At 51.5% G+C, this 23,725-nt stretch overlaps 1 protein-coding gene across 1 annotated transcript in view; it reads right to left on the minus strand.

Moving 5' to 3' along the window:
- LOC122376862 (unconventional myosin-X-like) overlaps nucleotides 1-23,725 on the minus strand; it is a gene marked incomplete at both ends in the record, with an annotated part of 37,961 nt that overhangs the window by 13,589 nt on the left and 647 nt on the right. Inside the window, 25 exon segments of the mRNA XM_043356832.1 lie at nucleotides 6,324-6,541; nucleotides 6,687-6,826; nucleotides 7,395-7,669; nucleotides 8,097-8,244; nucleotides 8,613-8,771; nucleotides 9,799-10,000; nucleotides 10,299-10,409; nucleotides 10,756-10,874; nucleotides 11,175-11,312; nucleotides 11,578-11,685; nucleotides 12,111-12,227; nucleotides 12,526-12,683; nucleotides 13,244-13,418; nucleotides 13,694-14,248; nucleotides 14,487-14,715; nucleotides 15,160-15,195; nucleotides 15,729-15,871; nucleotides 16,149-16,285; nucleotides 16,524-16,693; nucleotides 17,032-17,247; nucleotides 17,793-17,935; nucleotides 18,233-18,472; nucleotides 19,813-19,938; nucleotides 21,256-21,498; nucleotides 23,012-23,176. Of these exon segments, the coding sequence (XP_043212767.1) occupies nucleotides 6,324-6,541; nucleotides 6,687-6,826; nucleotides 7,395-7,669; nucleotides 8,097-8,244; nucleotides 8,613-8,771; nucleotides 9,799-10,000; nucleotides 10,299-10,409; nucleotides 10,756-10,874; nucleotides 11,175-11,312; nucleotides 11,578-11,685; nucleotides 12,111-12,227; nucleotides 12,526-12,683; nucleotides 13,244-13,418; nucleotides 13,694-14,248; nucleotides 14,487-14,715; nucleotides 15,160-15,195; nucleotides 15,729-15,871; nucleotides 16,149-16,285; nucleotides 16,524-16,693; nucleotides 17,032-17,247; nucleotides 17,793-17,935; nucleotides 18,233-18,472; nucleotides 19,813-19,938; nucleotides 21,256-21,498; nucleotides 23,012-23,176 (4,471 nt within the window).

Raw genomic sequence — 23,725 nt, forward strand, 5'->3', positions numbered from 1 at the left:
CAGACCCGACACTCTCTGATTCAGCCGCGGAAGAGCCAGCGCTCTTCCCTATCTCCTTCTTGGCGCCCGTAAGATCATCAGTGAAGGCAACCTGCACCGTGGCGGCCCGGCTCTTTGTGTCCGTGACGGAGGCGCCGTCACCTTCCGTTGCAATCTCCTGACTTGACTTCGTGTTGGCTCTAACCTTGCTTCCTTCGTTGGCTTTCCCAGTGACATCTGACGAACTAGTGGTGAACGTCTGATCGCCGACACTCTTAACGGTACCGACGGCGCGGGTGGAACTCTCGGCACCAAGGGTCTCAGCAACCCGAGCCAGCGTCGCAGTGGCAGCGGAGCCCTGGACGGACTTGGCCTGTCCGTCGCCTAGGGTAGAAGCGCCAGTACGGGAGCGGGCGTCAGTCTTGGTCCCGGTTTCTCCACCAGTGGCTGTATTAACACCATCGGCGCGGGCGGAACTGTCACCTACAGACTGGCCTTCAGCGCGTGATTTGGTGTTCGAGACAGCGCTGATGCCCTCAGGAAGCTTCACCGTCTGCGACGAGGCCTTGTTGAGCGCTTCGGAACCGGCCCGGCCGTCGTTAGAGGTGCGGGTAAGGGTTGCCCCCTGAACAGCTGAAAAGGTCTCATTGCATTTAGTGCTGACAATACCGCGCCCTTCTGTCGACGTAGTGGCCTCGCCGATACTGCCGCTCTTGCCCTCCTGCTCCGAAATACTCACGCCTTTCTTGAAGTCCGGCTGACACTTGTTCTTCGCAACAGTGTTGGAGGTTACGGCGCCTCCGCCCCCACCATCCCGTTGGGATTCAACCTCAAGATCTACCTTGTTGAAAATCTGGCTTCCTTCAGTTTCGACAACAGATAATACTTCACCCTTCAGCTTACTCGAGGAGTCGCCAGTGGTCTGCACCCCACCGCCAGTGTACGCGTCCGCCTTGGCGATGTCCTTCTTCGGTGGTTTAGTTGGCGGGACGGTCGGAGGGACGGTGGGGTAAGACTCGCCGGGTGTCGGCGCACACAGTGCACCACCCGCGACTAGCAGTAGCAGGACGACAGCGAGCATGGCAGGCGCACAGTAAGCCGGCAGGAATAAAAAGCTCGGCCGAGACCGTACTGATAAGGCCGGATGGTGACCAGTGAGCTGCACGGACTGTACCAAGAGGACCAGGCGTATTGTCTTGGGAAGACTCGGAAGAAGAGGCCAGACCGCGAGTCAGAACTCGTTTTGAGAGTCAGACCTCAAAACGGGTCGAGTCGAGACCCGGTGTGGCCGGTACTGCGCCCTACCCCCCACGGACCTGCTGTTTTTATAGGGCTCTCTATCCCCACCGCGTCGCCAACGTGTCAGACAGACCATGACAGTTAATCGGAGCTGACAGTGACACTGACATTTGTCTGGCGCCGGCGGTGTCATCAACAGACTCAATGCCTTTCCGAGTATGACCAGGTCAGCGGGAGGCAGGGGGTGGAGGGGGGGGGGGGGTTGACAGAGAGTGGCTGTGGGGTGTGAAGAGCGGTTGAGGTGTGGAGAGGGGGTGTGGAGAGGGGGGTGGAGAGGGGGTGTGGAGAGGGGTGTGGAGAGGGGGTGTGGAGAGGGGGTGGGGAGAGGGGTGTGTGGAGAGGGGGTGTGGAGAGGGGAGCGCATCGAATGACCTAAATTGTCGCCACTCCATCCCAAACTGAGATGGAGCTCGACAGAAATGAAAGTGCTGATAGTCAGCTGATACCAGACGCACTAAAGGAATTGATTTTAGATAAACAAATGTTCAACTACAGCAAAGAGAATCTACAACAACCTTACCTATACCTTCGGATGAAATAACGGTCGCACAATAGATAGGTACTAGGTAGGTATGTACGGCTCTCGCGAGATTAAGCGGTAGGTTTTGCACTTGCACTTGCACTTACACGATCATGGCCGGCTTGTTACCCAACAAGTCGATCGCATCTTCGACCCTTAAAAGCTTAAGACGACGAAGATATAGCCTGAAGTACACTAAATTTTCTAGGTGCAAAACCTACTGCTAAAACCCACGAGATGGTTTTACGGTCACCCACAGACCTCTATATATAGATAACTCTGTGGGTCACCAGCTTGTAAATTTGAGACACAATTAACATAATCGCATCGCCTTCCTTAAAAAAGGAACATTTGTTATTATTTTTGTTTGCTGTCCAGGACTTTCCCTTCTTATTTGCTTTTAATTTCATTCTCGGGTGCCATATTTTATTTAAACAGCAATGGCAACGGACGTTACGTTAGATTTAACCATGTCACAAAAGAGGATTAAATCATCCACAAAAGTCATCCAACAGTTGTGGTTCGTCGTGGAATGCAATGAATACCGTATGTACATACTGTGACTGACATAAGATCTATTTATTACTCTGCACGCCGACTCCGAATACAGTGCCAGCTCTGGATATCGGATCCCAGTGTGAGGGGTAACACCGTTCCGTGCTTCTATCCTCAGGATACTGAAATCCTTCTCCTCCACGCCGCAACCCCCCTCCGGGCTGGACAGGCAGCTTTATCTCATGCGGGCTGCTCCCTTGGAGCGGAACCGCTGCTCCCGAGGGAGCGCACCCCGTAGCCGGGTGCAGTGAGTGCCTTGGGGCTGGGTGGCCTGTCCTCTGGACGGGCTCAGCCCCGGCGACTCACTAGGGTGCCTGCCCAGACCAATGTCTCCCTCTACATCCTATCATCCTCCCGGCTCTGAAATGGTCTCATTGGACCGAAAGGGCCTAACCCAACAAAACAAAACTGAGGGGTAACGACGACAATAATCCGCCTCAGTGGCGTCCGTCAGTGGTGTTGTGTTCCACCAATTAGACAAAAAGTAATTGCAAAAAATCCCCACAAAAAAACAAAAATCCTTGCAAAATTATTCATGCATATACTTTAATAATATACACATAAGAACGCTTCGATACTGCAATGTGTTATACTCATTTAATGTTTTAAATTATATCAGATTACGGTTAGGTACAGGTTCTTGAATGATTAATTTGAAGCATATAAAACCATATGATACACGTTAGTCAGCATATAAGGTAAAAGTTCTTCCGTGTTTTAATTTGACAATGGTCAGTCGCGTCTGTCAGGAGTGCGCGAATGTTGCCAACTGGCTGAAGTTTACGTGGGCGAAGGGTATGGAGAACACGGCATGATGGCATGGAAATGTGTTAGCATTGACGGTTTTCAAAGCTGACGCGACCTTTTGCCATGAGTAGGCGTCTCCAGGGATCGACTCTGACTGACAGCCAGCAGCCCAAAATAGCATCTAAAAAACCTCAGCAAATCGGCACGTTGTCTAAAGTGATACACGTTAAATTTAAATGCATTTTTATTGGTAAAACTTCGGGCAGCAAAAAATATTTGATGGTCAACGATTATAATAGCGTTTAAACATACTGTCTTTAGACTGCTTAAGCCGGAGAAATTAGATTAAAATCGCCTCCGAAGGAACTTCAGCTAAACACTACTGATGAAGTTGATGATAGTGTATGTGTTGTTAATTAAGATGGATAGATATAAAGCTTGTAGCTTGTCATAGCTTGTTATTGGTATCTATAGTCACCGTGGTTATTGGTAACTTGGTAACTTGTTATTTTGTTCGATATTTTGACATTCGATATTCAAGCGTTTCGATTTTGGTGTTTCAATCCTTTGGAAATTTGGTACACTGCGGCTAAATGCTTTGTATTCAATATTTTGTGAGCTGTTGATATCTTTTATTTTGATAGCAATTTTCTCATGGCAGTGCTCAGGCAGATCACGTCGAGCTAACCAGTCAACCCATATAGGACGAGCCCATGGGTGTAGGAGCGCCAAAAATATTGGTGAAGGATGTCACCTGAACCCTCGGAGAAGTCACCTGAACCTTCGGAGAAGGTGCAGGACCTTACCGCAGTGGAGGGGGGAGGGGGGAATTTCGTCAACTCCTGTTTTTTTCTCGCAAATGTCTCACGCCACTATCATCTAATTAACGCCAACTTTTCAGTACATGCCTAAAATTGAATTTTTAGGTATCTAAGCATACCTTTGGATACCTACCAAAGGTATCCACTATCCAAGCATACCTTTGGAACCTAAAGGTATGCTCCACTGCTCTTTTTTCGTGACCAAAGTCTTACAACTTTCCCACGAGTAAAAACAAGCACAAGCCAATATATTTTGATATTCACGGCATTTACTGAGATTAACGGAAATTTCTGAGTATGAGCGGCCGGCCGACCGGTCGGCCGGCCGGCCGCGGTCACGGTTCTGCGACGCTTATATCTCAGCAGCCACTTGACCGATTTACACGCGGTAATTTTTGTACGGTAGCTTCATTCCTTCTACCAAGTATTGGACTATTCCCGATGCATGTGGGTGACCCCTTATGCACGTGCCACGTGCAAAACGAAGAGGTGTCACTTTTGTAATTGTTGCAATATCTCGGTAACTACTTGGCCGATTGCGCTGAAAGTTGGCATGTATGTAGGCACCCACTAGGCAATGCATATCCATGTGCCAGAGTTGGGGTGCTGCTGCACGTGCGCACGTGCAGGGGTCGATTCCAGATCTCGACAATGGCTGGACCGATGGCGCTCAAATTTGGTAAACAGTTAGGGACCGGTTAGTAGGGTGCCGTGCAAAAGTCAGTTGGGACCCATTTTGCACGTGCGCACGTGCAGGGTGCCGCTTCCAGGTCTCGAGAACGCTGAACGACTGGGCCGATTGTGCTCAAATTTGGCACATCGCTAGAGACCGGTTAGTAGGGTGCTGTGCACAAGTCAGCTGGAGGTACCCCGTCGAAATTTCGCACGTGCAAAGCTCACCCTCTTGCTCGCTCCGTTAGTCGCCCCAAAAGGCGTTATACTGGTTTATTAACCCGGCAGTTGCTGGGGTATTTCGCAACCCACCGTTTGCTGGGGGGGGGGGGGCGTTAAACGCCCCCAGCCGATAACTCGAGAACCAATAGGCGCAGCGAAACGCACGAGGAGGCAAACGCAAGAACGCGACGAGACGCTTCAGATGAGTACTTTTAAGTTGAATTTTGAGGTCACATGTCGGGTCAAGGTCAGGTCAAACACCTGAAATCGGACTTTCAGTAGCATGGACTTCAGGACTTCGCAATGGGCGCCTCTCGTCATAAACTCTGTCAAAACGGTGCACAATCCATCATATAAGGCCTACAAGAGTGTCAGCTCCATGTAGGGGTCAGCCAAGCATAGGTCAGGGTCAAGGTCAGGTCAACCGGCCAGGCACATATCCCCGAAAATCAAAACTGATATTCGCATCCTGTGACACATGTTTTATGGGTACTTTGGGGCGTAGAACACGATGGTGACATTCATTTTATCATATGTGTACGTGTTTGGCTAAAAAAGTTCAATTTAAGAAATGCATGTATCATGGTCGTGAAGTAGTCGCGAGAAATTGCAAAGATTTAGTTCAAGATTTTGGAAAATGCGGAACGCTAATCAATAATCGAAGATAGCCATTTGATTGGTCATGGTATTGGCAGTTCAATGGCGTTTACGGCATGTCTGTATGTCTATTCTGTGATTTTATATGATTTTTTGAACATATGCCGTTTTTGGTCGAAAACTCAGAAATCATGACGTCACTAAAACCTCGATATCTCAAAAATTTTCTGAACGATTTTTTTGAAACTTTGTCACAATAAACTTCAATTAATTCCCTACAGGTACCCAAAATTTGGCGCGCCTGCGGCGCGCCGTTTTTATGCTATGGCCCGCCGAAAAAAGTGGGGGCGTTTAACGCCCCCCCCCCCCCAGCAACTCGCGGGTTAAATGGCGTGAATTGTGAAGAAAGTGGGCATAACACTTCATAACTGATAGGATGGGGTAATTGGGTACCTGTTGCCGTTTTAGCAATAGCCTTTTTGTTGAACCCAGTCGTTCTAGCATTGGTGAAGACCCTCACCTGCATTGCTCAAGATTGGTGAAGGATCCTTCACCAATCTAAAACTTTGGTGAAAGGTATCCTTCACCAAAGAGATACGTTGCTACACCTATGGACGAGCCAGGAAACTCGAAACAGAGAACGATTGAAAACTTCCCGTTGATGAATTATGATTGGATAACTTGTAATATTTTAGTTGAATCACAATCCAATCGATGTTTTTATCTGCCGGCTCAGGTACCTGACCAGTATCCTGGATCACTGACCGGCCTCTCCGGGTCACTGACTGGTCAGCCAAGGCCACTGACTGACCTCCCCGGATCACTGACTGACCTGCCAAGGCCACTGACTGACCTGCCAAGGTCACTGACCGGCCTCCTCAGGTCCCTGACCTCCCCAGGTCGGCACTCACCGCTGTGCAGCAGGCCCGAGAACATGAGCACTGCCTGGAAGATCTGCACGGCCGTCTCCTCGGTCTCCGGCTCGGTGATCCTGGTCAGACTCTGGGTGATGGGCTGGCGACAGAAGCCCCAGAAGGCTCGGTCGAAGCCCTTGTAGGAGTCGGTGCCGTCGGCGGCGCTGCCGGCCGGCGCCGTCTGTCGCAGCTTCTCCAGCTTGGCCTTGTTGAACCTGCGGCATAGACGGGGGGAGAGATAGAGTCGGATGGAAAATGGAGCCCAGACCATTACGCATATAATGGCACAGAGTCAGACGACAATGCTGCAGCCTGGGATAGCTGTTCTGACTTTCCCTATCCATCCCTCTTCCCGCTCACCTTCTCAGTGTGTTTTTGAAGAAGTTGGAGCTCGTCGGATCCACGGGTTTTCGCACCATGTCGGCATCCACTATGTTCCGACGGCACTGAACCACGTTGTAGTGGAGTCGCATCCGATCATCGTTGGTTATGTGCTGAACCTGTCCACAGGCGGACATGGCACGGTCAGTCCACCAACTCAATCGCAAAACTTGTACAGTGGGCCGCACCAGGTGTTAGAATGGGGGTGGCCGTAGGATAGTGCATAAGCTTGCAATTTATATGTTGATGTTTGATCGTTCGACTGTTGGTTTGATAGTATTGAAACGATGATTGATATCCCAGTCCCGAGTACTTAGACGGCTGATGTTTGCCCACCTTTATCTCCAGTACCTACTGACCCGTCGAGTGATGTTGTCCACCTCTATCCCCTGAGCACCGATCGTCTGCTGATATCCCAATACTGACCCGTCTGCTGATACCCCGCTACTGTCCCGTCGACTGATGTTGTCCACCTATATCCCCAGTACCGACAGACTGCTGATATCCCAATACTGACCGGTCTGCTGATGTTGTCCACCTCTATCCCCCCCCCCCCCCAGTACCGACGACCGTCTGCTGATACCCCCGTACCGACGGCCGTCTGCTGAATCCCACTACTGACCCGTCGACTGATGTTGTCCACCTCTATCCCCAGTACCGACCGTCTGCTGATATCCCAGTACTGACCCGTCGACTGATGTTGTCCACCTCTCTGATCCAGGTGGCGTGTTCGGGCGAGTAGCTGGCAATCAGGGCGCCCATCTCGTCTCGCCACTTGGCTTCAAACACGAACACACGCTGGGCGTCGTGGTTGCGGTGCAGGTTAATGGTGATGAAGTCGTCCGAGGGATCCAGCAGGATCGACTCGACGTCGCCGTACGGAAACTCGACGATCACGTACTTGTCGTCGGGCCGGATCAGTAGGATGCCCTCGCAGTTGATGCCCATGTTGAGGTTGCTCCCTGCGAACGGTAGGTCCGGTGAGGTGGATGGGTCAGAACTTTGTGAAACAATACATGGACAATGGACCCAAAGGTGCTAAAGTAGACGGTTTAGCTCTGTGTGACCTGTAACAAAGGTAACTGTGTGACCTTTGCATTTGGCTTATGATACACCAGCTGCTGAATGACAAAACATCTTCGTTCGCGACCGGAGTTTCCACGGTAACTGCCGGGCTGCCGGCGAATGTAGTCTAACTTATTGCTAATGAAAAACACAGTCAGCTTGGATGCTAAATCACAGAAACTCTATATGATCAGACAATATATCAGACAATATATGATACTCGTGCTACGTATTTGGCGACTATACCAAGTTCTTATCGCATTGAACATCTGAACTGAGATCAGCTCACTGCTCCCGCCCCAGCCCTGAGGACTCCCTCCTTACCGTACGGCCAGTATCCTTTGTACTTGACCGGGAACTGGGTGGTGCCCCAGACAGGGTACTGCATCACGCAGGAGAGGTACCAGATTTTGGCCACCAGCTCTGACTTTCCGGCGCCGTACTGGTGGTGCGCGTGGGCGATTATCGGGATCTGAGGGCACGCAGAGACGTGGTCAGATGAAGGACGTCGCAAAACAACGACACAGGCCACAGCTGCTAACGACATAGGCCACAGCAGTATCAGAGATAATTGTCATGTCAACGTGATGAAAGCGTGCCAGCTGTAATAAGAAAACAATGTTCGAAGAACCAAGGCCATTATGTTCTGTATTCAACAAAATGCCCGCAACGAATCTCTTCGCGCGTTGGCCCACCATGTAACCCAAAGTCTCCTTCTTCTTCCTTTCCTCCTCCCTATCTTTTTCGGTCTCCTTACATTTATCAACATCTCCCTTTGTTCCTTCTATTCCCTTTCCTTCCTCCCTCCCTCCCTTACCACGCCCCTCCCTTCCATCTTACCCAGTCTGGTCGCCGTTTAGTGGAGGCGATTCGCTGAGACAGGAACGTGCCCACGTCTGAGTAGTGATCGTACTTGTCCTTGGGGTCCCCGAGGAGCACCTGAGCCTGCAGGCCCGCCAGCTGCAGTGCCACTTTCTCACTCACTGGGAGGTTGTCACTCTGTGGGACAGGGTAGGGGAGGTTAGAACGGAGGGAGACAGCGCCACCTTCTCACTCATTGGGAGGTTGTCACTCTGCAGGGACAGGGTAGGGGAGGTTAGAACGGAGGGAGACAGCGCCACCTTCTCACTCACTGGGAGATTGTCACTCTGCAGGGACAGGGTAGGGGAGGTTAGAACGGAGGGAGACAGCGCCACCTTCTCACTCACTGGGAGGTTGTCACTCTGTGGGACAGGGTAGGGGAGGTTAGAACAGGGAGACAGCGCCACCTTCTCACTCACTGGGAGGTTGTCACTCTGCAGGGACAGGGTAGGGGAGGTTAGAACGGAGGGAGACAGCGCCACCTTCTCACTCACTGGGAGATTGTCACTCTGCAGGGACAGGGTAGGGGAGGTTAGAACGGAGGGAGACAGCGCCACCTTCTCACTCACTGGGAGGTTGTCACTCTGTGGGACAGGGTAGGGGAGGTTAGAACAGAAGGAGACAGCGCCACCTTCTCACTCACTGGGAGGTTGTCACTCTGTGGGACAGGGTAGGGGAGGTTAGAACAGAAGGAGATAGCGCCACCTTCTCACTCACTGGGAGATTTTCGCTCTGTAGGGACAATGAGGCGACGGTCAGGGCGAAGGCGAATCAGGACAGAGGATGACGGGCGGGGAAAGTCAGCGTCACCTTCTCACTAACTGGGAGACTGTCACTCTGTGGACAGAGCGGGCGAGGAAGCTTAGGACGGAGGGAGGTGAGTAGGAGACAGCGTCACATCCTCACTCACAGGGAGGCTCACTCTGTGGACAGGGCTGTCTAGCGACTAGCAAAGGAAAACAGAGGGCGCGGCGGATGGTCACATGTACTAAAACACATGTGGAAAGAAAACCGAAAACCTCGATTAAATATCAAAGAAAACAACAATCTTATAATCCACCTATAAATCCTACGTCGCATCGCCCTTTACATACAGCCGAACAGCGCCTTCTCTTTAATTTCACCAGCCACGAGTCTCGCCAACCCGTTCAAATACCTCACTCACCTGTACTACCGAATAGACAGCCTGCGAGTAGAGCATGTGCACCTCCACCGGGTCGCTCGGGATCTCCCTGGTGGCCTTGAAGAGCCGCTTCTTGAAGATGAACCGGTTCTCACCGGCGCCGACTCCGACGGCAGACTGTCGCCGCAGCATCGGAGAGCTGGCGGGGGACTCGGCGGCGCGCGTCGAGCGCTGCTGCTTCTCACTGATGGAGGTGGGGTGGGATAGGTCAGAGGGGAGGGTCAGGGCAAGATCAGTGTGCGGTACAGGGGAGGGTCAGAGGTGGGGACGGGCCAATGGGGAGGACCGTTAGTTAGGCGAGGTAATTGGGGCGTTTCGTGAAATCCAGAACCTATGACAAATTACATCGCAAGATCTTGAAAAAGCAGTGATCGAACATTTTCACAACAAACGAATATATCTTTCTATGTGAGTTCACTACACTCCAATCGTCAAAAGCTCAATCGCCATACGTGCCAGCCCATTCTCAGCGCGTGACTCACATTTCCCAGGAGGCGATAACGTCATAGAGGTACTCGTGTGACTTGACGTGATGCTCGCCCTCGGCGGTGGCTTGGAACACGGCCCAGCCCTCCAGGTTCCACAGGCCGATCCTGCAGCCAGACACAGAATGTCACACAAGTGTGAAAGGATTGTTTTACTAAATAACAGACTAGGACATATCGGAAGGCACAAATCGGCATCCAAGCGATATAAATAGCCAAATGAGAGAACATGGAGTGCTTGGTCAGGGTGGGGAACTACGAATAAGTAGATGAAATAGACGAGCATAGACGAAAAACCCGAAAAATAGACAAAGTTAGCCCATAAAATAAACTGACACCCAATATACCGAATGTACAATCTACACTGATCCATCATGACCAAACGCCCCGAACTGAGTTAATACACCGTACCTACTGTAACATTACACAATCCCCGCAGCCTCAGCTGACGAACCTGTCTGCGATCTTGGACATGGCGTCGGCGGCTGTGTCCATCGGGTGCACGTCCACCGCCTTCGTCATGCCGTCCATGAAGAAGAAGCGACACACGATGGTGCCCAGACGCTTCATCGCCTGAGGGGAGGAACAGTGACAAACGGTCAGCGGATGAAGACACAATTTACAGGCGAATATCAAACCACCGATGGATTGATTACCGATACAATGATCGCATGTGTAGATGAACGGAAAAGAATGACTTTCAATTCAATAAACGCAGAATGAAAGAATACATGAATTAATTCGCAACTGCAAATAAGTACTTGTGGAATCCAAACATGCACCAAGACCGGCTGCAGATTGATACAGAGGTTCTTTTCGATAACAAGGTGGAACTACTGAGCGATGTTTGGCATCGCGGGACTCGTCACTAACCGTGATCTCGACAGTGCTGGGCGGGTTCTTTCTGCAGGTGACGTGCGAGTGTTTGCAGTTGTCAAGACACCACTGCACGTACTGGAGCGCCCGGCTGTCTGAAGAGTACTGCGATTTGCGCAGGAAACTCACAAAGTACTGGGGAACGAAGACAAAGTCGGTCGTCAGTTACAATTATCAGATAAGACAAATCGGAAGCATGCGCTAGACACGAAACCTCGAGTAATTCATACGCTTAAATCAGGCAGTAGGCAGACATGATTGTAATGAAATGCAGCACAAAATGAGCATCGAAAGTATAATCACATTACAGTTTCCATCATCTGCTGCAAGTCAGCAATTTAAATCAATATTTTGAACTACCAATGAATGCTGAAGTAGGTCCTCACACGTGGGAACGTACCTTGAACAGTATTTTCCCGGGCGGGAATGAGACGACACAGAGGGACAGCAGCAGCCACACCCTGTCCAGAGACTCCTGGACCGGGTTGTTGGTGATCTGACGGATACACTGCAAAAAGAGGAGGGGAGCTCAGTACTAAGACTGGGGCGGAGCCGTAACCACAGGCGCGTGATCAACGACCGCGTTGTTAGTGATCTGACGGATACACTGTAACAAGAGCCGGGGTCAGACCTGCTGGGACGATATTCACTGGTCGATTCGAAGGGGATGAGGTCACCTGAAGTTTCCGGAGAGGCCACTAGGGTAGCTAATAGTGGGAAATAGCCGTCGATCGTTGAACAAGTATTGGCATTTGGCATACCAGGTTTGATCAATAATAACTGAGACCAGCCGTGTGGCAGCCAAGCAAGCATAATCTGAATCATCATGATCATGGGAATGGAACATACGGCATGCTACTGGACAAGGCATCTGGCACACAAACTTGCATAGATATCGTTCACGTTTTATCGGTAGGCATTTATTTCAATTACCTGTACGTAGATTTCGTTCCTGAGCTCTTCCCTTTCAATGCCATGCTGAACAATAGTCTGGATGATTTTGATCTCAGCTTCTGGCTTCAGGTCACCCTTGATGTACTGCTGCAGGTCCTGTGAGACAACCAAACAAACATAGTCATAGGAAGAAAATGGGAACGCCTTTTACACAACATATTACACAGTTCAGTTACGATCCGCTAATCAAGTTCTCGTCATAAAATCCCAGCAGACAAGTCCCCCAATACAATGTGTTCCCAGTCATAGCAAAGTCATTGCAAAGTAGGTATGTCAAAGTTCCATCTCCCGTTACCAAGCGCACCGTACTGCCACTTCACCCCCCCCCCCCCCCCCGCCGTTCCGCCGGACAATTACAACTAGCTTAGACTGGCGACTGGACGGCCTAGCTTACCTTGAAGATGGCACAGGCGATGTCCACGTCGTCCGGATCGTACATGTGAACGTGCGAGGTGGGGATGCACGGCACCTTTGTGTACGTTATCATCTCGTACTTTGGCAGGTAGTCCACACAGCCCCGGCCGCGCCGGCTCAGTGTCGAGATGATGGCGCCTGGGTGGAAGGAGATGAAACAAAGTGGCATGTAAGCGGTTGATTAAACGGGAAAAACGGAAGACGTAATGCATCCCTAGAAGCAATATCGTACAATCTCTCTTGAAAATACCGCGCATCTGTACGGTGTATCCATCAAATCCGACCGAGGAAGGGCTGCTAAATTTGAGAGTCACTGAACCAATTGACATCCTCATCCATCCCCCACGTCATTTGACTGGGTGACTCAAAGCTAGCAGCACTTCCTCGGTCGGGCTTGATGGATCCAAGGCACCGATGCGCGGTACTTTCAAGACTGACTGTACAGTACAAAGTAATCCAATTCATGTGCTGGTGTGCAAAGTGGAAGTCAAACTCATGGGTTTTCTTGAACAGAGAACCCCGAACATATTTTTATCGACGAGAGTAATATAGCCTCGAGCCTACTTCTTTACTCAAACATCCTGCCATATTTTTTCGCAATCCAACATCCTGTCAGTAATTCACAGCACAATACGCAGGCAACCACCACTTAATCACGCATGCTTCTCACTGATAGTTCCCGTATCCCGCTCTCTCACCCTCGGGCACCCTCTCGTGCATGTTGAAGTATGTCTCGGCGAACTCGATCATATCAAAGTGCTCCTGCTGTTCCGGCTTGGCGTCGCCCTGCCGCTCGAGCTCCTGCAGCTCCTGGAGTTTGCGCTCGACCCGCTGCCGGCGCCGCTGGTCCCGCTCGTCCTCCTCCTGGGAGATCTGAGGCGAGACGAGATGCGAAGAAGTCAGGAAAAGGAAGTCGAGAGCAATAAGAAAAGGGCAAGGTCCCAGGATCGACATACGGCGGTGAGTGAGAATATTGGAAGACGAATCTGCTTCTTTCGAGAACAAAACGCAAAAATAATTGGAGCGAATGCAATGATAAAACTGTACACAAAACAGCAGCAGCTTGTAGACAGAGAATAAAAAACTCCCACAGTCGCCAGCCTATGCTTCTACTGTACCCCATCTCTGTGCGCGGCGTTACCACTCACCGACGCGCGCCGGCTGTTGGTGGTGCTGTTATTTCGGCTGCGGTTGGGGCTGAGCGGCGTCTGACCGCTGGCCAGTCGGGCCCGTCCGGCCGGCGACCCACTGCGCAGGCGGTGCCGGCTCGCCCGCTGTACCTTCTCCACACCCTGGTGAGCCGGCGCGCCGGGCGGCGGGCCCGGCGGCGGCACCGACGGGATGGCCGGCGGCGCCGGCTCCGGGTCGCTCGGCGCCTTCTTATTGTTGACGAGGATGCTCTCGTAGATGGGCTCTTTGGGAATGCGCTCAATGGGCGGCGGCTGCGGCGCGGCGCTGCGCCGGCCGTACAGCTCCTCGCCGGGAGGCGGAAGGATCAGCTCGGGGCCCGGCTCGCCGTCCCGCAGCTCGGACTCCTGCTCCGGTGGAGGCGGGGGGAGGTCGGCAGGAGGCGGCGGCGGCGGCAGCGAGGTCGGCTCCTCACCCGTGTCCTCGGCCATCGGACTCGGTGGCGGCAGAGGAGGGGTGGGCGCGCCGCGCGAGGGTCCGCCGGACGCAGCCCGACGGCCCGTCAGCTCGTCCATCTGCAACAGACGATCGGTCAGCCTCAAGAAGGTATGACGAGGTGACGAGGATATCAAACAAATGCTGGTCGCAAGTTATCTGATGTTTGATCATCTCGGTCATTGTACCGCGGCAAAACAACACGTAGTTTTTGGTACCTTTAATTTATGCATCCTCGTCCTGTGGTCACTACTATACAAACTTCTATGGTGCAACCAAACCTAACACCAGCCATGTCCCGCTATCGACCATGCTCACCTCCTCCAGCACGGTCAGCTCGAGCTCCTCGAGGTTCTGGTGGATCTCGTTCACCACACTGCTCTGCCCCGAGTTCATGTCGCTGAGGAACGAGAACAGGTTGTCCAGGTCGACAGAGACGGAGGACTTGGCGCGACCTCCGGCCGGTCGCTCAGCGTCGCCGGCGGCCAGCTTCATGTTGAGCTGGTCGGCGATCTCCGTCATCTCGTCAATCTCCTCCTGCATCAGCCTACCGAGACGCGATGGCAGCGGTCAGGACGGTGGCATTGAATGTGGTGCGGAGACAACTTACTAATGTCACACAACAGAGGAAGTGGAACAGTGGAAGAACAATCAACATTGGGTAGCAGCAATACAGTGACGGATGACCCAGTCAGATAGAGGAGACTTAAGTGTCGATCAAATACGATCTGTAGCTATTGCAGTTAAATACCACTTTCATTCAGTAACTAGAAAGTGTCAGGGGGAAATCAATGGGAATAAAGCTAGGATGAGGCAGCATCTGCAGAAAATGAGGAGTTGACACGCCAATAATGCCAATCAGATGGGTATCAAACAGCTGAGGTTTCTATAAGACAATTATTATCATCAGATGCTATTCGAACCATGACACAATATATATTTGCATCTACAAAAGACAACAGTAACCCTGGCTTCATCCTGTCCGACTTACTTTCCGTTCTGCTGCGGTTCCGGCGGGGGAAGAGGCCTGGTGGAAAGTAAAAGCCATCGGTCAACCAGACGCAAGCATCACAAGCCAAACGAGAGCAGCTTGGCATCGCAAGCACGCTGGTATCAAAAGCACATAGCCATCAGATGCGGCGAAATCCTCGGAGTCTCACCGAGGACAAGGGGGCGAGGCTTCAAGGGTTGTTTACTCATGAGAGGGTCACTGGGGGCCGGAGTCAGGCGCCTGGACCCGGTGGGCTCTCGGCAGCGGGGTGAACAGCAAAGCAAAGCAGCTCCGGCTCCTCTCCGGCTTCGTCGGTGAATTGCTATAATCATTGTAAGAGATTCCAAGTTCGTTAGGAAAATCATGGTATAAAATTACTCTTTCATGAAAAAGTGGAAATATTGATAACTTGATAATGACGCATGACAGGGAATAACTTGTCAGCATTACTGTTTGGATAGAAAGGCAAAGCAATGGCGCGTAGCGATGCTGCTCTTTTTTCGACGCCGATTGCCAGCACACGTCGTGCTGAGTCGCATTTGTAAGCCATTCAGCTGCAGACTACATACTGTTCCTCCGCCTCGAGTCGCCTCCGTTCCTCCTCCTCCAGCTCTCGTCGCCGCTCCTCCTCTTTCCTCTTCTCCTCCTCGAGTTTCTCTCTCCTCTGCCGCTCCTCTTCCATGACCTTCATGTCACGCAGAGCGGTGGCCACCTGAAAGCGACATAACAACTTGTTAATGTTGGAAGGAGGGCGTGCCAAATGCTACACGGTAACACGAAACCCGATTCTTCCGTCTCGAGAAACATTAAATATTATCCACTATACCGTGCCAGGGTCACCTACCGTAACTTTAGCAATCATTTCCGTATACCTCTCCATCACTTATGTCCCTACGTGCGCACATATTCTCTGGCAAACCTCTCTCCCCTCCCCCAATGCTGACCTCGCTCATGCCTTTAATCTATCAAACATTCCCCACCACCCGTACCTCTCTAGCGAACATGCCGCGCAGGTGTTTCTGCAGCACGATGACAGCTCGGCGCTGTCGCAGGTACAGCAGCCTCTGCCGCTTGGCTCGGTAGTGGCGCTGCAGACATTTGACCGCCTCCAGCTTCTCCCGGTACGCTGTGAAAGAAAGACAGGAGAGTGCGTGTTATAGGTCAGTCCGGAGACTCATATATGCCTCAGGCAGACGACTCAGCTGCAATGTATAAACAACACAACACTAGGTCACATCCCAGCATAAACCGCACCCGCTGCAGGAACAAGTAGCGAGTAACATGTTTGCTAAACATCATAAGATATGGACAATTCTGTCAGTAACGTTCATACGCTGCACGAAGACACCTCTGTACATACGTACCTTTTCTGCGCACGTAGCCTCTGTATACTTTCTGTATGCGCACAGCCGATTTGTGCACAAGGGCCGTCCGTTTGTCCTCCAGCGGCTCATGTACGCAATGGCGGAGGAAGATCTTGGTCTTTCCCATCTGCCACTCGCGCTCCGGCAGGCCGTGTTGCTTCATGATGTGCCTGTTGGAAGCAGACACTGGGGTCAGAGGGGTGATGGGTAAAGCGACATAGATTACAGGAGCTGGGAGAAAAGTACACGCCATGATGGGTTGCGAGGATATAGATGATGCTTAAGAAGAAGAAAAATTGTGAAATGCCTTCAGCGCTTTCAGTGAGGATCCGAGCTGACTAGGTACTGTAGAAGTTACACAATATCTGGTAAAGCATATGACTCAGCTTGAACTCTTAAAACACCTCAGCCTCCTCAATGCACATATGTAGACAAATAATCAACACCATAGACAGTTCGTCCTCAAGCACACGACCCTCGTCACCACCCTGGCGGCCGCGTGCCATACCTGCATCCCTCGGCTGCGGCCGCCTGCCTCCATCGCCGCCCTGTCAGACACTGGTACCGCTGGCAGAACTCTGGATGCGGCAGGTGAATCGGGAAACCCTGCTTGCGGATCTTGATGATGTCCAGCATGCCCAGGTACTTGAGCTGGTCGAGCACCAGTGGCGCGTCGTAGCAGCGCGATTGCTTCTTGCTGTTGGGTTTGATGCACCGCACGTACCTGAGAAGAGGGAGATGATAAACGATCTCAAATTGAGCGAGCTAAGAGACATTGGAAGGGCACTCTGTTAAGCGACCAACACGCAGACATTGCGAAAGCGAGAAACTTGGCATGAATGAGCGTAACTTTCATAGAAAAGGAAATCTTTAGATGGGTCCATAAACGCATCATCACAACATCCGCACCATACGGAATTCCTCATAAACCTCGGCTGCCTCGTGCCGCTCGAAAACAAGCCGATGACAGCGGCACACTTATGAGCATAAATGATGTTTTGCCTTCGCACCAGGGCAGGCCCTAACGACTTTACCGTCCGCTGGCACCGCCCCAGGCCAGATGAGATAAACAGGTACCGGATCGGGGAAAACATCGTCTAAATCGGCCCGGCTCGCTGCTATTTAGGTGACGAGCGCAGCAGGTAGCCGCATCTGCGGGACCAGGCTGCAGTCGCGTGCGCGTGGAACGTTTTTACTTTAATTTCTTCTGACAATACATAAATGGCATTTGACAGCGTTGCTCGTATTCAACTGGAGGAGACTACTCACCAAGGATTGCTCATCTGTAGGAGGTCGACCAGCGCCTGCAGCTGCTGTCTGAAGGCGTCGCTGACGGTCGGCTTGCCCTTGGAGGTGCCGCGGGAGACGGTGCTGCTCATGGTGCCGGTGCGGGACATACAACTCAGCAGGTCCTAGCGGGGTAGGGGCAGGTTAGAGAAAGCGCACGGAGTGTCCGCGGCTCGAAAACGCCACCGAAGGCGCGAATATGGTTTGCGGTTTACGTTTAGCTCGTTACTTAAATTCACTATTGGGCGCAAAATGACCTAGCAGTCGGCGCGCCCCTAATCCACAACAAACATTAAATTCACTATAAAATTAATACGCAAAAAGAGAGTCACAAAAATGACCAAATCACTTCAAACGTGGCTGGGTCGTTGTGCCTACACATAATCCAGTGCCGCTTGCCATCCTCGCCAAGTCTCGCTCACCTGGAACTGAGCCAGCTCCTCGACAAACTTGTTCTTGGACCGGCTCATGAAGTCAAAGAACAGATCCTGCTGGGCGTCCCGGTTCTTGTCGACGAAGCCGGCGATCGTGTAGGTGACGTGGCCGGCGTAGTGTCGGATGCTGAACTCAGATTCCCAGCGGCGTCGGTCCTCGCCCTTGACGTAGTACGGGTGCGACTCAAACTCGACGTGCAGTTTGGAGAGGTATGTCTCGTCAGAGCCCTGGGGGAGACAGCGGGACGACGGAAGCGGCTGGTCAGATGGTGCTCCCATCAACAGACAACATAGGACAACAACTAAGAACGCTCCATTCCAAACAAATGTTTATTTTCTAATGCATGAAAACTGTTCTCGCCAAATCGACTAATATCTCTCTGAACTAAGCTAATGAATTATGGGCATCGTTAAGAGACCGCATAAACACCTACTCATGATAATGGCATTTGGAACATTTATTTAGAAAACCCATTACAATCACTCCGGCCATCCAATTATTTAGCGAGGAGATAGCCTTCATCCCGATAACATGAATAAATAAACAGTCATGCCGACGCAGACCCAAAACGAGTCCAGTGAAGCGTAAAACTCGGCAGTGCGGCCGGCCCGACTGGAGCGGCACGATACAGAGCCCAGCTCGATCCCCCCTCCCCCCCCCCCCCCGGCGGGAGTGCCGACGGGCGCCGCGTCACCCATTTCCGAGGTGAGCTCTCCGAGAGGGAGAGAGGGGCGGGGGAGAGAGGCAGAGGGGCGGGGGACCGGTCGATCCGCCCACACGGGCGTGGCTCGGTTCAGTTCAGAGCGCCGGACCGCCGCCGGGCACCGAAGCGCCGAGAACCACCACTGAGTGGCGAGTGGGTTAGACCGGGCCGTGACGGTGAGACATTGACGGCCGGGGAGGAAATTGGGGAGAAAAGGGGGAAGGCTGAGGCCCGCTGAGGTGATTATCCAATGTAATCATCTCAGCCAAAACTCGACACGATACAAATATAATTTTCGAACCCGTCACGACTGTTATTGTTCATGTCTGAAGCCATGGTTGCCCTTGCGAATGCCATATTGTGCGAAACATTTAGAAGGTACTAACATCACATCCAATCAAACAATCGTCGCTTGGCCACTAACGCAGCCATTGATCTTCCTCAGCCGTGTTTGATACAATCCCAATGTGCAGTGCCGCCTATAAAAGACATCACCATCCACCCAAGTAACGTCCCGCTACCGTGCGTCTGCCCGGGTGGCATCTGCACTCATCCGACTGAAGCCCCGCGCGCAGCGGAGCGCTCAGAGGTCAAAGGTCACTGAGCTCGGGTCGGCGGCCGGGAGCGAGCCAACAGTGACCGATGGGATGCTACTGTCAAATTGAACGCACTGCGCAGTGTTCAAATAAATGGAGCGTCTAATAGACGCGCATCCGGAAACCCGGAACATGGCTTTACGGGAGGTATTACATAGATTCAGTTACCGGGCGGAGGATTAATGTTGAGAGCGAGCGTGGGCTGCTGTGTGGTGATGTTGGAGATTGGATAATTCTGCAGCATCAAATTGATGTGGGTTTTACTCACCTTTGGCATTCGGCATTCCTCGGAGAGCAGTTTGAGAATGCAGCGAGGCGGCTTCTCTATCAGCTCCAGGCACTCGGAGTTGTCTGAGAACTTGATGTGCGCGAACTGGATCTCCTCTTGCCGATACTGAGAACAGAAAGATGTGTCTTGGAACATAGCGTTTACACCGATGTCTACTGAGAAGTGAGAACTATGTTGCACTATACCTCTCCATACTAAGCGATAAACAACGGGTGGCCAAGATAACTCACCAGCAATCGAACTCAACTACCACTACATCCCATTGCAACAATACCAGGGCGGCTCAAAGGGCCCGCAAACAAGCATGTAAAAATAGACATCCATCTCGTGCGAGCTCTATGAGCAGACGTCGGTCCGTTTGCAGCCTGTGGGACCGACGCCGGGCTCCCGGCGGCTGTGTTAGTTTACATAACTGTAGGAGAGGGCGAATCGACCTCCGAGATACCACGGCCAGAATGGAGGTCTGACATTTGGGCTAACACGGCCGGGGGATATTGCCGTCAGGGGAAATAATCATGGACCTCTAGGGTGGTGTGTGATACCGATGAGGAGAGATTGCCATCATATGAGACAGTTTGGATATTTTCGGTGGTCTGATGGAATACAAATCGCTGACGTAAGCGTGTAGGACACCCACAGCTGAGCGGGATGGTCGCTATGTATATACGATCTGTGAAGTGTCAGTAATATAAATGGGTCTAATCTGACATACGTATAGCGAAGTGAAAACGGTGGAAAAAAAAGATATACACATGACAGACGGGCCATGTCTAAAGCCCTTGTAAGATAAGTATACTGCATGTGATTTAAGCTGCATGCTATAATGTAGGAATATAGGATATAGGATATGGAAAATATAGGAATATAGGGGTAGGAATATAGGATGTATAGTAAAGTCGTGATACCATTGTAGTAGAACAACATCACATGCAAAAGAGAGAGCGTATTCATCTCGGCAACTTATCCGAAAATGATATGCGCTTTTACGTGAAAGGCTGTTACAGGTGCCCCATGATCCCATCGAGTGTTGTTTTGACTTCAACCGAGAGTGCAGTGCGAGACAAGATGGCACTGTAGACAACACTTTACAGAATGTCTTGCTAAGATCTCACGCATCACATTTTGTGTAACGAACAACACGAAAAGCCCCTTCAATCTTCATATCGCTGCTCTTACGTTTGTCTCAACTATGCACGCAGGCCACGGAATTCTATGGAAAGCCTGGCAAACACAATGTTTTGCCAGACATTAAACGGCGAATCAATTACAGCATCCGTTCGGACGCTCTTGAAACAAATATTTTGCAGACCTAGTGACACGCAGGCACCAATCCACTTGTATCGGGAGAAGCTATCGACAGTTATTGAAAAAAAACTACTCTACACAAGACTATGGGTTACATCTAATATCTGAGATAATTACCGCTTCCTGTTCCAGCGCGAAGACGTAGTGGTTGAAGAAGGTGTGCAGCTTCTCGTTGGTGTAATTGATGCAGAGCTGCTCGAACGAGTTCTTCCCGAAGTTCTCGAAGCCGAAGATGTCTAGCACGCCGAGGAAGGCGCCGCTGTCCTGGCCGGGGTTTGTGCACGTGTTGATCTGGTTCACCAGCCACGCAAATGTCCGGGAGTAGAGCGCCTTGGTCATGGCGTGCCGGTTCTCGCGGGCCTGAAACACACACACAGGGTGAAGGGGTGACACGGTGAACGAGTCAACGGGGTACAAGCCGAAAGGTGTGCAAGGGGATCAGTTCTAGAGACATATTTGTGGGCTGGGCTGACCAATAGACGAGGCACACACCATGATCACGATTATGCTACCTGCCTCAATGACCTTAAATGAGAAGACTTCCACTTCATCTTCATTTTCATATTCCTATCGCTTTCAGAGTTAGTTTCACGCTCACTTATTCAAAGGTAGACCAAACTAATTCACGCAGGCCATGAAAATGTTTTCATGTCGAACAATAAAATAAAGCAATACCATCTTGCTTGACCTTATTGCACCTATGCACGCGGAAGGGAATAACAATATGAGACAACCAACATCATTTACGTCAGACACACGACAACATGAAAACCCCCACACTTCATTTATCTAAATCTATCCAGCTGCTCTCGGCTGGCACCAGTCCGCGATACGCCAAACCCCTCCGCCTTCGGTAATCACAAAAACACCCCCTGAGCAGAGGGGCGTGCGTGCTCCTCGCTTCCGGCCACAGTCGACTCTGTTGTGTCGCTTTGAGAGAGTAATGGGCAGACCGTGCCTCGGGGTGTTGTTACGGTCGTCCCCGTGTTGTGACTACGTTCGGACTAGCCCGGCGGGCTGTTGGTTTAGCGCTTGGTAACCAGGTTAGTTCCGTCTGCAGAGACGGAGCTCGCACACCACCGCTAAGACTCTGTTAGTGACACCGGGATCTGTTCCTCAACTGGTCCTCGCACCTCGCGACACACAGGTCGTGCGTTGTGTCCGGTGCCACCCTAGGTTTGTCGACAAAGTCTACCACTATTCTGAGGTTTACTGACAAAATATGGAGGATATTGTGCTGACGGAAATGAGAAGCAAGGCGGCATCCCAGCGGCGCAAAAACATGTGGACCGACCCAGCGGGACCATATGTTTCGGGAGCAGCACAGAAATAGCGACTGAAGACATGGCGCAGCCTGCGCCGCGCCGGCCTTCAGTCTAATGAACTGCGGAGATAAGAACCGCCACCGCGGGACGGCCGAAGAGGCTTTCAACAGCCTGCAGGGGCTAGCGAAATTGTGGCCGGCATCTGAATTGTTGGTTCTTTTTCTTCACTTCCCCAGCTTTAGTGACAAAGTCTGTAGGCATTATTGTGAGCTAAATGCTTTTTTTCGAAACCAGAACTTCATCTACATTATTTCATTGGATATTTTCAAACACCTACAAGCGTGTCAATTATAATTTTCAATTCGCTACAAAAACATCTTTAATTATACTCTGTTCCGTTTCAAGTTTGCAGCCGAAGTGCCCTGCTGAAAGCAGTGCGTGATTTCTGTATATACAGCTCTTACATGTTAAGACGCAAATTCTTGAGCGGAGGATTGATCTGCCGAAGAAACTCCAACTGCAAGCTTGATATGGAACAGACTATAACAAGCTCGGTTACGCCCGGGGGCCGGCCGGTCACACGGTGGTCACTGGTCTGTCGCACGTACCTCGTGCGGTTTGAGCGGGATCTCTGTGATGTTGCCGCGCACGTTGATCTGCCTGTTGAGCAGCACCAGGCGCACGTCGTCTCCCTCGAGGCCGAGCAGCTGAGAGACCGTGGCCAGGATGGTGACGTCTCCCTCCGTCAGCTCCGTCTTCTCGCCGTCTACGTCCTGGGGAGGTGGAGGAGGGACGTCAGAAGGGGAGGGTCAGCCACGACGAACGACTCGTGAGTGTGATGATGTGGGTTCATACCATGAACATAATTAAGATAAGTTTCGAGCATACAGCAGAAATGATAGCAAAACAGGCACGAAAATTTAAATAGAGGTTCATAAGCGAGTGAATAAAATTTAATTAACAGTGAGACGAATGTATCAGAAGAAAAAGATTTAAATATGCAGTCCCTTGCCGAGGATTTAAAAAGGCCCAGCCTCCTCACAGAAGACGTGCCGAATAAACCCATCCCAACCCGTTTCAAACACACTCGCCATTCTGAACACAGCTTTACGGTGAATAGGTTGACTAACTACACACACGGAAGATTAATGTAGTCATTCTGCGGGCCACACTCGATCCCCGAGGCTATAAAGGTCGACAAAGGCTGCCAGCGAGCCCCGTCCCCGCCCGCCGCCCACCTGTTGGTTCGATCAACACTGCAGGGGCGGGGAGTGTGCGTGTGACGCGGGGGGTCACTGTGTGATCGTAGGAAACAATCGGCC

This window comes from Amphibalanus amphitrite, unplaced genomic scaffold (assembly GCF_019059575.1).
Source record: "Amphibalanus amphitrite isolate SeventyFive unplaced genomic scaffold, NRLGWU_Aamphi_draft 002353F_arrow, whole genome shotgun sequence".
Taxonomy (NCBI): domain Eukaryota; kingdom Metazoa; phylum Arthropoda; class Thecostraca; order Balanomorpha; family Balanidae; genus Amphibalanus; species Amphibalanus amphitrite.